Here is a 13,869-nt window from a genome sequence, read left to right as displayed (position 1 = left end):
GAGTGACTCAGGTGTCCCTAAGGAACACTTCTTAAAATCAAAACCAGAATTATTGACTATTTAAGAGTTAATGTCAAAATAATATCAAAATCTGAAATGTGGCCAAAGGTATATTGAGAAGAAAATTCATGCTGTTAAAGGTGTTTTATAATTATATAAGAAAGATTAAAAATGATTAAGCACTCAGGAAAGAAAAACTACAGAATAACCAAAAGATATTGGGATGAAAACTGAATGAATGTTTAAGCAAAATAAAAATATACAGAATGGGAATAACATATGGGGGAGAATTTTTAAATTCTAAGAAAATAATATGTACATTATGGCAATAAGTGAGAAACTTGAGTAAAACTGATGTCTCTCCAAAAAGATGTAGATTCGTAAAACATGCAAGAAATGGTGAATAGTTCAGGAAAACCCAGTTTGCCAAAGATTTGCCCCCAAGTGGGACTGAGACTAGGTGGTTTTACTGTTGAGTTCTAACAAACCCTTCAAAGTAAAACTAAGAGGTCTCAGAAACCAGACTATGAGCACTGTAAGAGCAAGGAGTATTGTGTTTTACTCACTATATCCGCAGCTCCTGACCTACAGCACCTGGCATACAGTAAAAACTGAAAGTCTGTTAAGTGACTGTAAAGGGAACATTTTGTTAGAATATTTTATGTGTAATTTTCAAACAAGGTCAGGTAACATTTTTAATTATAAAAAATGAAAACATTTCTGGAGCAGTATTCATTTTTAAATAAAGTCCCTTGAATACAGAAGTGAAAATTTACCTATCAAGACTTTTATAAAAACAATTTATTTCCCACATGGGAATTACCCCCTTATTAAACAACTAATAAAATATGTGATACACAGTCATACATTTAAAGACAACCAGTAATTTGATGTACAAGGCGAAAAACTTCAGGAGATAAATATGTCCAACATAACTAAAAGGAGCTGGACTGCACTTGCAAATTGCTTAATTGGAAAGGGAATTAGTGTTTTAGGAAAAGTTTTTGCCAATGAAAATATTACTCTTAAAAAAAGACCAGTATACAAAAATGTTGATTGACAAAGCCAAAATATTTGTTTCAATTCTTATATACTATAAATGAGGTTCATATTAAATGAAAATAAAGGGCTAAACATCCATCAATATATAAAAAAGGAATTCAGTTGCTCAAATAGTAGATACAACTTCATATTCATATTCAAATCTACTCCCACAATCATGAATTGACTTTTTAAAAAAATAATTTATCAACTACTACCTAAAGTTATTAACAATGACGAGTATCACTATGACATATTATTTACTTCTCTTATGCATTTATCACTATAGTACAACATAAAACTTCCAATCTAATTTTATGGCCCTGTAATCAAGCTAATAATTAGTACCTTAAAAATAAAGTTCTAAATATAAAACTGGTGGTTTAAGGCTCAGTAAACAGTAACCAGACATCTTCTAATAGATTTTCTTCATCAAGAGAGTAAGCTAGCCAAAGGTTTTTTCTTTCTTTTGTGACATTGCTTCATGTTACTCTGTTCGATCCCACTTTTCTCCCAGTTAAAAAAAAAAAAAAAGGAGAAATAAGGACGGTGAATGGCCTCCAATCATTATTATGGGTTTGTTTCTGTTTAAGCCAAAAACCTTTAAAAATAGGTCTTTAGTTCTGGCAGATTAAATTCTCAAAAATTCACATTTTCTTCAAAAAATTTCAATTGGCGAGCTTTCACACTGTAAGCTGTATATTTTTCACCCATGTGCTCCTGCAAACGTACCTATTTGGGAAACATAAAAAGAAAATCAGTATATAGTAGAAGAAAACATTTTTGTAATCTTAGAAGAAGAACTTTTCTGGGGCACCTGGGTGGCTCAGTCGTTACTTTGGCTCAGGTCATGATCCCAGGGTCCTGGGATGGAGCCCACATCAGGCCTCAGTGGGAAGCCTGCTTCTCCCTCTCCCACTCCCCCTTCTTTTGTTCCCTCTCTCACGGTCTGTCTCTCTCAAATAAATAAATAAAATCTTAAAAAAAAAAAGTAAATATACAATACAATATGTATGAAAGATGACAGAGAAAGGACCAGGACTGTATCTCCTCACATGGACAAAAACTGTACTGGCTGAATGCCTGATGTAACTATTTCGGAACTTCTGCAGTCTATAAAAGGCTTGCAACTTCCAGGGGAAGGCTTGGAGGGTAAACTGTGGTTAATTTCAATCAATTTCAGTTCCTAGCACCGCCCCCGCCCCCAGCTGTGCAGATGTTCTGGAGCAGCCTGCACACAGCTTGTGGAGCCAGGGAAGGCAATAAGAACCTTGTCCTCCAAATACTGGGGATCTGTGTACTGAGAGATGACTGCTGCTTCTGATCAGAGGTGTACACACACAAGCAGGCAACCACTGTTGCAGCCCTCACTGACCCTGTTACAAACCCCTCCCCCTCCAGCTGAAGCAACTTACAGGGGATTTAAAGAGACCAATATATATGCATAGTGGGAGTCCCAAAGGGGAAGAAAGAGGAAGAGAGATTATGTGAGGAAATAGCCAAAATGTACCAAGTTTGAAGAAAGACCTAAACATCCAAGAAGCTCAATGAACTCTTAAGTAGGCTGAAACAAACAGTTCCTACCCATCACATTATAATCAAACTGTTGAAAGCTGAAGAGAAAGGGAGAATCTTGAAAGCAGCAAGAGGCAAACTCCTCACATACAAGGGATCTCCAATATGATTATCAGCAGATTTCTGATCAGAAATTTTGAAGGCCAGAAGGCAACTGGGCAGTATTTTCAAAATGAAAGAAAAGAAAGAAAAGGAAAGAAAAGGAAGGAAGGAAAGAAAGAAAAGAAAGAAAGAGAAAGAGAGAAAGAAAGAAAAGAAAGAAACCTGTCAACCAAGAATCCTTTATCTGGCAAAAATGTCCTTCAAAAGTGAAGAAGAAAAAGAAATACTGCCATTTGCAACAACATCAATGTATCTTGAAGGCCTTATTCTAAGTGAAGTAAGTCAAGCAGAAAGGCAAATAAATACTGCATGATCTCACTTATGCAGAATTTTAAAAAACTGAATAGAGAACAGATTGGTGGTTGCCAGAGGTAGGGGTGGGGGTGGTTAGGGAAATGGGTGAAGGTGGTCAAAAGGTACAAACTTTATGAGGTAAATGAATTCTGGGGATGTAACCGTACAGCATGGTGACTACAGTTAATGATACTGTATTATACATTTGAAAGTTGCTAAGAGTAGATCTTAAAAGTTCTCATCACAAGAACAAAATTGTTATAATTATGAGAGGTAATGGATGTTAACCAAACTTACTGTGGTAATCATTTTGCAATATATACAAAAATCATTATGTTGTACACCCTAAACACAATGTTATATATCAATTATGTCTCAATAAAACTGAGGGGAGGGGCGCCTGGGTGGCTCAGTCGTTAAGCGTCTGCCTTCGGCTCAGGTCATGATCCCAGGGTCCTGGGATCGAGCCCCACATCGGGCTCCCTGCTCTGCGGGAAGCCTGCTTCTCCCTCTCCCACACCCCCTGCTTAAAAAAAAAAAAAAAAAAAAAACTGAGGGGAAAAAGTAAGGGAGAACTTAAGATATTACCAGATAAACAAAAGACGAAGAATTTTTACCACCAGACCCAGCCTGCAAAAATACTACAGGGAGTCCTGTTAAGTTGAAATGAAAGCAGGTGCCTGGGTGGCTCAGTCAGTTAAGTGTCTGCCTTCAGCTCAGATCATGATCCCCGGGTCCTGCTGAGCAGGGAGCCTGCTTCTCCTTCTCCCTCTGTCTGCTGCTCCCACTGCTCGTACTCTCCCTCTCTCTGTCAAATAAATAAAATCTTTTAAAACAAACAAACAAAAAAAGTTGAAATGAAAGGACACCAGACGGTAACTCAAAGCTGTATGAAGAAACAAAGATCTCAGTAACGGTGATATGTGGGCAATTATCAAAGCTAGTATTATGTAACAACAGTTTGTAATTCCACTTTTTGTTTTCTACATGAATTAAGAGATACATTCAAAAAATTATTAGTCTAAAAGTTAGTACTTATTGTAACTTTGTTTAGTTTTCTACAAAATTTAAGAGACTAATGCATTTAAAAAGGCCAATTACTAGTTTATGTTTTTGGACTCACAATATATAAAGATGTAATTTTGTGACATCAGTAACTGAAAAGGGTGGGTACAGAGCTTTAAAGCAGCAGAGTTTATGTTATTGAATGTAAGCTGGTATAAATTCAGATTAGAGACAGATGGTGGTGATGTTGGTACTACAACAGGAACATACTTAATGTCATTGAACCAAACACTTAAAAATTGTTAAAATGGTAAATTTGAAATTATGTGTGTTTTACTACAATTAAATAAGCAATATGTGTATAACACAAATTAAACGTGTTTTAAAATTATTAATTATTAATTTTTTAAAACAATTTTTAAAAACACTGTATCATATATTGTTGAGTCTTTAACATATAGAAATGTAATCTATTTGCCAATAGCACCACAAAGGAGGTGGGTAGCAGCAAAGCTGTATTAGGCTAAGGAAATGACTCCAGATGGTAACTTGAATCTACAGGAATAAATGAAGAGAACCAGAAATTAATAAATAACAAGGTTACTACAGAAAAAGCTACAAACATATACTTTCTCTCCTCTCTTTCAACTTCAAGAGACATAAAGCCATATAAAGAAATAATTATAACAAGATAATGTTGGTTTTGTAACATTTATATGACATGTATGATATGTAAAATGATATCACCATAAAGGGAAAAAGAGAATAGGAATAACATTTCTACATCTCACTGGAATTAAGTGAGTATAAAGCTGAAGTTGATTCTGATAATTTAAGATGTATATGATAGCTTTAGTGCAACCACTAAGGAAAGAAATGGAAAATATATAGGAAAAAAATTATTAAGGAAATTAAAATGCTACATTAGAAAATATTCACTTAATGCAAAAGAAAGCAGTAAAGGAGAAATACAAGAACAAAAAAAACACAAGACATATACAAAACAACAAGTAAAATGCAGACATAAATCCAACTGTATCAGTACTTACATTTAACGTGAATGGATTAAACAATCCAATCAAAAGGCAGAATGTTAGGATGGTAAGAATACAAGACCCAGCCGTATACAGTATCTACAGGAAACACATAATAGATCAAAGGTACAAACAGACTGAAAGTAAAAGGACAGAAAAAGATATACCATGCAAACAGCAACCATAAGAAAGCTGAAGTGGCTATACTAATATCAGCTAAAATAGACTCTGAAACAAAAACATGTTACTAGAGATAAAGAGGAACATTTTATGATAAAAGAGTCAATCCATCAGAAAGATATAACAATTATATACATCTAAGCACCTAATCAAAGCACCAAAATACATGAAGCAAAATTGATAGAAGTGGAAGAAGAAATTCAACAATAGTTGGAGACATCAATGACATCGATGGAGACATAACACTCCACTTTCAGTAATGGGCAAAACAGCCAGGCAGAAGATCAACAAGGAAAATAAAATAAAAAAGAAGAAGAAGAAGATCAACAAGAAAATAAGCTATTTGGTCAACACTATAAACAAACTACAACTAACAGACATCTAAAAAATACTCCCCACAACGAGAGCTGAATATAAATGTTCTTCTCTAGAGCACACAGAAAATTTCCAGGTTAGACCATATGCTAGACCATAAAACAAAGCTCAATAAATTTAAAAAGATAAAAATAATAAGTATGTTCTACAGCCACAATAAAATGCAATTAGAAATAAAAGTAACAGAAAGAAATTGGGGAAACTTAAAAATATATGGAAATTAAACAACACACCAACCTTACAGAAATAAAAAATATTTAAAAGGATTGCTATAATTACATGCTAATTAGTTAACTTGGATGAAATGGACAAATTCCTAGTAAGACACAAAATTAGAAACAGAAGAACAGACAATCTGAGTATAACAAGACACTAAATTCATTATCAAGAAACTATCCACAAAGAGACGCCCAGGCCCAGATGCCTTCATTAGTGAATTCTATCAAACATTAAAAGAATACCAATTACTCATTAACTCTTCCAAAAAAATAGAAGATTAGGGAACACTCCCCAACACATTCTATGAAGCAATTATTACCCTAATAACACAACCAAAGACATCACAGAAAATTAAAGACCAATATCTTGTAAGAATATGGACAAAAGAATCTTCAACAAAATACAAGAAACATGACTCCAAAATCATATAAGTAGTAGTATATAACATGACCAAGTGAGATATATCACAGGAATGCATGGATGGTTTAACATCCCAAAATCAATTAATATAACACACTGTCAATAGCATTAAATACAAAAGCCATATAATCATCAAAATAGAAAGCATCTGACAAACCCAACACCTTCTTTGATAAACGAAACAAAAAAACACTCAACAAACCAGGAAAAGAAGGAACCTTCTTCAACCTGATAAAGGGTATCTATAAAAACCTACAGTCAACTAATGGTGAAAGACTGGATGCTTTCCCTGTTAGATCAGAAACAAGTCAAGGTTGTCCACTTGCACCACTTCCACTCAACACTGTACTGGAGGTTCTAGCCAGGCCAATAGGCAAGAAAAGAAGACTAGAAAGTAAAACTAACTCTATTCACAGATGACATGATATTATATATAGAAAATTCCAAGGAGTCTACCACCACCAAAAAAAAAAAAAAAAAAAAAAAAAGAATATTAAACCCAGTAAACAAGCTTAGCAAGGTTGTAGGACCCAAGGTCAAGATTTTCAAAATCAAATTTATTACTATGCATTTGCAATAAACAATCCCAAATGAATATATAAAATTCCAATAGCATCAAAAAGAAGAAAATACACAGGAATAAATTTGACAAGAGAGGTACCAAACTTACACTCTGAAAACTGTAAAACATTGTTTAAGGAAACTTAAGATCTAAATAAATGGAAAATCACATGTTCATGAATCAAAAGTCATTTATTAAGATGGTAATACTCCACAAATTAATCTGCAGATTCAATTCAGTCCCTATAAGAATCCCAGCTAGCTTCTTTGAAGAAATTGACAAGCAAATTCTATAGAATTGTAAGGGACCCAGAACAGCCAAAACAATTTTGAAAAATAACCAAGTTGGAGGACTCATCTATCTTGATTTCAAAATTTACTACAAAGCAACAGTTAACAAGACAGTATAGTACTGGCATAAGAACAAACACAGATTAAAGGAATAGTATTGAGAGTCTAAAGATAAATCCATGTGTATATGGTCTTTTTTTTTTTGACAAGGTGAGAGAATAGTCTTTCCAACAAATGATAGACAACAGGATAGCCACATATATAAGAAAGAAGATGGACCTTTACTCCAAGCCATATACAAAAATTAACTCAAAATACATCAAAGACCTAAATGTACAGACTACAACTATAATCCTTTTAGAGAAAAACCTAAAGGTAAACCTATATGATCTTGGACTTGGCAATGGGTTCTTTGATGACACCAAAAACACAAGCAGCAAAAGAAAAATAAATTGGACTTCGTCAAAACTGAAAATTTTTGTGCTTCAAAGAACACTATAAAGGAAGTAAAAAGAAGAGGAGGTGGGGCAGCAGCTGCACTTGCCACCCAAGGTGAATGATGGGCTGAAGGTGGAGCTGGAGAAATTCAGGGGGCAGGGCCCTGCCCAAACCCATTGCACCCCAAAGGTGGGGGCCTACAAAGGAGAGGCTGGCCCCAAGCACCCCAGCGCCCACAGGGAGGACCTGGAGCTGCCCCCAGACCAATAGGATTTGCCCCGACCACCGCCTCCCATTGAAATAAAGGTAAGGATTCCACACCGTTAAAAAAAAAGGGGGTGGGGGAGTAAAAAGACATTCTACCACTCCCACAGAATGGGAAAAATATTTATAAATCATATATTTGATAATAAGACTTCTATCTAGAATATATAGAGAATTCCACAACTCATTAATTAAAATATAAATAATTCAATTTAAAAATCAGCAAAGAACTTGAGTAGACATATCTCCAAAGAAAATATACAAATGGAAAGGAGTACATGAAAAGAAGCTCAACATCATTAGTCATCTGGGAAATGCAATGAATACCACTTCATACCTGCTAAGAAGTCTATAAACAAAAAGTCAGATAATAACAAGTGTTGACTAGAATGTGGAAAAATCAGAACCCTCTTATGCTGCTGGTAGAAATGTAAAATGGTGCAGTTGCTTTGGAAAGCCATCTGGAAGTTCCTCAAACATTTAAATGTAGATTACCATACGACCCAACAATTCCACTCCTAGTTATACACCCAAGGGAACTGAATCCACACAGGAGCTTGCACACCAATGTTTATACCAAACTTAGTCACGATAGGCAAAAGGTGGAAACAACCCAAATGTCCATCAACTGATGAAAAGATTAAACAAAATATTGTGTGGCATATCCACACAACAGAATACTGCTCAGCCATAAAAAGGAATGAAGTACTGATACATGCTCCTAGACAGATGAACCTTGAAGACATCATGCTAAGTGATAGAAGCCAGTCACAAAAGACTACATATTTTATATGATTCTATTAAATGAAATGTCCAGAATAGGTAAATTTATATAGAAAAGGCAGATTACTGGTTCCTTAGAGCTGAAAGGAGAAGATAGAGGGCCAACAGCTAGAAGTACAAGGTTGCTTTTTAAGGAGACAATAATATTTAAAATTGACTGTGGTGACAGCAAATATGTATTTGTGAATATATTAAAAACCACTGAACTGTACACTTAAAATGGGTGAATCGCATGGTATGTGAATTATATCTTAATAAACCTATTAAAAAAGGTAATCCTTAATTTAATTCAACCTGATTGAGTTGAATCTACTGAATCCTAGAACAGAAAGATTTTTTTCTTTTGCTATAAAGGGTATCAGCGTGACAATTAGTGAAATTTAAGTAAGGTCTGTAAATTAGATAATGGTATTGCATTAATGTTAATTTTCTGAATTTGGTCACTGAGCTGTGGTTATATAAGGACATATTCTTTTTATTTATTTTTTTCCAGAGAGAGAGAGAGAGGGAGAATCCCAAGCAGGCTCTGCACTCAGTGTGGAGCCTGATGCAGGGCTTGATTCCAAAACCCCGAGATCATGACCTGAGCCAAAAGCAAGACACCCAACCAAATGACCCACCCAGGCACCCCTATAAGGACATATTCTTGTTTTTAGGAAATACTGAAGAATTTAGAGGTGGAGAGACATTCTCACAAATGGATAGAAAAATAATTATACATATGGAGAATGAGAATAATGAAGCAAAAGTGGCAGAATAGTAATATTAGGGAATATAGATGAGGAGTATTCAGGAATTCTTTATATTCTTTTTGCAACTTTCAGTTAGTCTAAAATTATTTTAAAATAAAAAATTAAAACAACACTTAGATATCATTTATTATTAAATTGCTGGAGAAGTGACATTCAGTAGTGGCCATCCAGGATAACAGACTTTCCATCCTGGAACATGGCACAGTTTGTCCATAACCTTGCAGAGAGGGCCCCAGCGCTGCTGTGACTTACTCAAAGCTTTGGCCACATTTTGGCTAGGTTGAGCTGGTTCTTCCAACCAGTCTCTGCTGAGATTCCTACAGCTATTCAGAGCTCGAAAAAAATTATCAGGAGTGTTCAAAAACTATCAGCTTCCAACAATTCACAGATAAGGAAGCTCTGCTGAATGGTTTGGTGGCCACTGAGGTGTGGATGTAGTTTTATGTTGGTGAGATCATAGGCAAGTGTGACATCACTGGCTATGACATTTAAAAACCAATCTTTAACATCTGTTTATATTTGGTTTGAGTGTTCTTGGACCATGTGTGTTCAGACTGGAATCTGAATAAAATAAGATAACGTATCAAAGACAAAAATAAACTGGTGGAGAAGCAACTGTATTTCTAGGAATTTAAGGCTTTACTGTTGTTGCTATTATTACCACCAAAAAACTAGAAATATAAATATTTTAAAAGTATAACTAGTCAAAAAATGTTTGTTCAGGCACTACTCTGAAAGTTTCCATAATGCAGGTGTGATGAAATGCAACTGACTCACTGGAGAATAATCTGCATGACCCAATCAGGAACTAGCCCAGGGAGAACAGGAAAAGAGTAGTGGCCTCAGAAGCACAGGAACGATCAAGAGTGATTGTTACTACAAGGACCTGGCTGTGCTTCTAAGCTCAGTTGTACCATTATGTGAAAAATACATACTACAAACTGTGTACAGGCTAATCCTGTTTGGGCTTAAAAAAAAGGCTATGATACATATATGGATGTGATGGATGTGTACATACACAGCAAACCACAGACATATGTATAAGAGAATAAAAGGCAGTACAGAACAGTGGTTGAGAACATGGGCTCTGGAATCAGACTGTCTGCAATGAAGGCCAATTGTTCAGCCAACTGTTAACAGTGTGACTTCGGGCAACTCATTTAACCTCTCTGTGCTACAGAGTCTTCCTCCGTAAAATGGATCACTCGTAACAACTTCAGTGGATTGTTGGAGATTTAAATGACTTAATATATGTAAAGTGCTTAGAAAACCGTGTTAGTAGTAGTAAATGTTACTACTATTTGTGGAATGATAGACAACAAAATCTGGAATCACTGAGGGCTAAGATTACACTGATTTTTATTTTTAAATCTGTGTGTTCTAAATGTTCTACAACAACCACGTATTTATTACCTTTTTATCAGACAAGAAAAAGCAGTAATTTTTAAAAATTGGTCTATAGTTGTTTGTGTTCCATAAATGTAAGTATGCCTTACTGTTCACTTTCAAACAGGTGAGCATATATAATGAATCTCTCAAAAAGAAATAAGATTTAAGTATAATAACAGTAACCTTAAGCAGAAAAGTCAGGTGAGTCAAACTAAAATTTATTTAGAGAATGATTCTATAGCATCCTAATCAAAATCTGAGCTGACATTTTTACAAAAATTAATAAGTTGATCCTGAAGCTCACATGGAAATGCAAATAATGGCCAAAAGAGTTTGAAAAAAAAAGAGTAAAGTTAGAAGACTAACACTTCCTGATTTCAAAACTTACTACAATGCTACAGTAATGAAGACAGTGTAGCATAGACATAGAGACATAAACCAATGGAACATAATTGAGAGTCTAGAAATAAACCCTTACATTATGGTCAACTGATTTTCAAAAAGGGTGTCAAGACAATTCAGTAGGAAAAGAACAGTCTGCTGGGACAACTGGATATCCACATGCAGAAGAATAAAGATGAAGCCCTTCCTTGTACAATTAACTCAAATGGATTATAGACCTATTTGTAAGAACTTGTATGATAAAACTATTAGAAGAAATGATAGGAATAAATCTTCAAGACCTTAGGTTAGGCAAAGCCTTCTTAGATATGACACCAAAACTACAAATAACAAAAAATAAAATAAATAAATTAGACTTTAACAAAATTAAAATCTTTTGTGCTACAAACAATGCCTTGAAGGAAGTGAAAACACCACTACAGAATAAGGAAAACTTTTTGTAAATCACATATCTGATAAAGGACTTGTATCTAGAATATACAAACAACTCTTACAACTCAACAATAAAAAGATAAATAATAATTCTAAGATATGTAAAAGGTCAGAATAGATGCGTCTCTAAAAAACATCTACAGATGACCAAAAGGCGCATGAAAGATGCAAACATCATTACCCATTAGGGAAAAGCAAATCAAAACGATAATGAGGTATCACTTCCCACCTACTAGGATGGCTATAATCAAAATGGTGACAATAACAAGTGTTGACAAGAATGTGGAGAAATTAGAACCGTCATACATTACTGATGGGAATGGAAAATGGTACAGCTACTTTGGAAAACAGTCTGGCAGTTCTTCAAAATGTTAAACATAGACTTTCTATATGATTTAGCAATTTCCACTCCTAGGTACATACCCAAGAAAAATGAAAACATGTCCACACAAAAACAAATGTGCATAGCAGCACTATTCATAATAGTTAAAAAGTGGAAACCACCTAAGTGTCCATCAGCTGATGAACAGATAAACAAAATGTGGTATAGCCATAATGGAATATTATCTGACCATATAAAACAATGAAGAATGTGATATATGCTACAACATGGATGAATCTTGAAAACATTATGCTAACTGAAAGAAGCCAATCACAAAAGACCACATGTTTTGTATGAGTCCATTTAAATGAAATGTCCAGAATAGGCAAATCTATAGGCATAGAAATATCAGTGGTTGCTTAAGGGTGGAGGGCTTGGGGGACAACGGAGAGTGATGAGTAGAGTCTCTTCTGGGGGTATTAAATGTTCTAACTTTGGTTGTGCTAATGGCTATATAACTCTGTGAACATACTAAAAACCACTGAATGGTATACTTTAAATGGGTGAAATGTACAGTATGTTAATTATATTTCAAAAGTCTGTTAAAAAGAATTCTATAGCATAAGCAGCTGACACAGCTAATGGGACACTCACCTCTCTCTCCAATTCATCCTCTTCTTCCAAAAGATCATACACCTGTTCTAAAAGCTGAATCCCCAGGCCCTGGATTACATCAGCTCTCAAAACTTCAACTATTCTTCTGATCTTTTCAGAACCTGGCATGACAGCTAAAAAGCAATTAACAAAGACAGGGAAAAATAAATACTTTCACCACAGCAACATGAAGAACATTTTTTTTTTTAACTCTTGTCATATTAAGATTCTTTTCACTTTGACAAGAGTTGGGTTTAATAACTTCATATATTTTTAAAGTGATGACAAATGTATATATGAACTTATACTTCATATCTCATTACCACCTCCTAAACCTAAAATCCACACTGTCTAATTTCAAGAAAGGTCACATGAAAAATCCAAACATGCACTTATATTTATTTAAAGAAAACAACTTTCATGCAACTTTTCAGGAACACAACATGCTGCATAAAACAAGATATGCCTTTTATGGAGCTATCCAAACAAAATAAAAAAGCAAACAAATTTTGGCAGCATTATCTTCTTGGTGTGACACATTTCTCCAATAAGCATGCTCTCCAGTTTGCTGTAAAAAAATAAACTGATCACCAGAAGGTAGCTCTTTAAAATGGAGGTCCTCAGCTTCTTCTGCAACTTTCCCATGAAGTATCAGCGTATCCCGGTACTTCCGATGAAGTTTAAATTCTGACACTGGCTCTGGAACCAGGAGATCTTCATAGCTCTCTTTAGACTCCAATTTTAGGGTCTGAGTCATCAACTGCACCAAGTCACTCATTTCATTTGTATGACATTTCCTGGAAAAAAAAAAATTCCCCTGTGATTTCACTGGCTTTATGAGAATTTTTCATTAAAAAATTAGATACAAAACAACATTTAGGAAGTTCTGCTTCTAAATAGCTAAGTAAGCTCTTATAGACAGACCCTTCCATAAATAAGTATAAACTCAACAAAATACAAAAATACAGTATGTGAAGACAATGGAGAATGTACAAAACCTGGAGGCAGGTTCTGGAGGAGCGTCAACAACTTTTAGCCTAAGGGAAGGCCATAGGCCGCTAAAGTACAACAGAAAACCCACAGTCTCTCTGGCCTACAAAACCAAAGGGCAGAGTTCAAGACAACCACAGCCACTATAAAGTGAGAGTGAAATCTTAGAAAAGAGAGACCAGAAAGAAGCCCCAGGTTCTATGTATAAATTCTGCCCAACTATTTTTAAGTAAATTACATCCATGTACAAAGTTCAAGAATATTTAAAGCAATACAAAAAATACCAGCCCCCAATGAGATAAAACTGACAATGTCTGGCATCCAGTCAAAAATACCAGACATGCAA

The 13,869-nt window shown here is 34.9% G+C and overlaps 1 protein-coding gene across 2 annotated transcripts in view; it reads right to left on the bottom strand.

Moving 5' to 3' along the window:
• Positions 1 to 765: 765 nt before the first annotated feature.
• NEK4 (NIMA related kinase 4) overlaps positions 766 to 13,869 on the bottom strand; it is a 33,184-nt gene continuing 20,080 nt past the window's right edge. For both annotated transcript variants that reach the window (XM_036102585.2, XM_078077217.1), the window contains 3 exons: positions 13,125 to 13,330; positions 12,534 to 12,667; positions 766 to 1,773 (listed from right to left, as the gene is read on the bottom strand). In XM_036102585.2, coding sequence (XP_035958478.2) covers positions 1,681 to 1,773; positions 12,534 to 12,667; positions 13,125 to 13,330 — 433 coding nt within the window. In that variant the 3' untranslated portion in view covers positions 766 to 1,680. The remainder of the gene's footprint in view (positions 1,774 to 12,533; positions 12,668 to 13,124; positions 13,331 to 13,869) is intronic.

The sequence above is a fragment of the Halichoerus grypus genome, chromosome 1 (genome assembly GCF_964656455.1).
Source record: "Halichoerus grypus chromosome 1, mHalGry1.hap1.1, whole genome shotgun sequence".
Classification (NCBI taxonomy): Eukaryota; Metazoa; Chordata; class Mammalia; order Carnivora; family Phocidae; genus Halichoerus; species Halichoerus grypus.
Note: the sequence above shows the minus strand (reverse complement) of the source record. Positions and strands in the feature narration are given on the sequence as shown.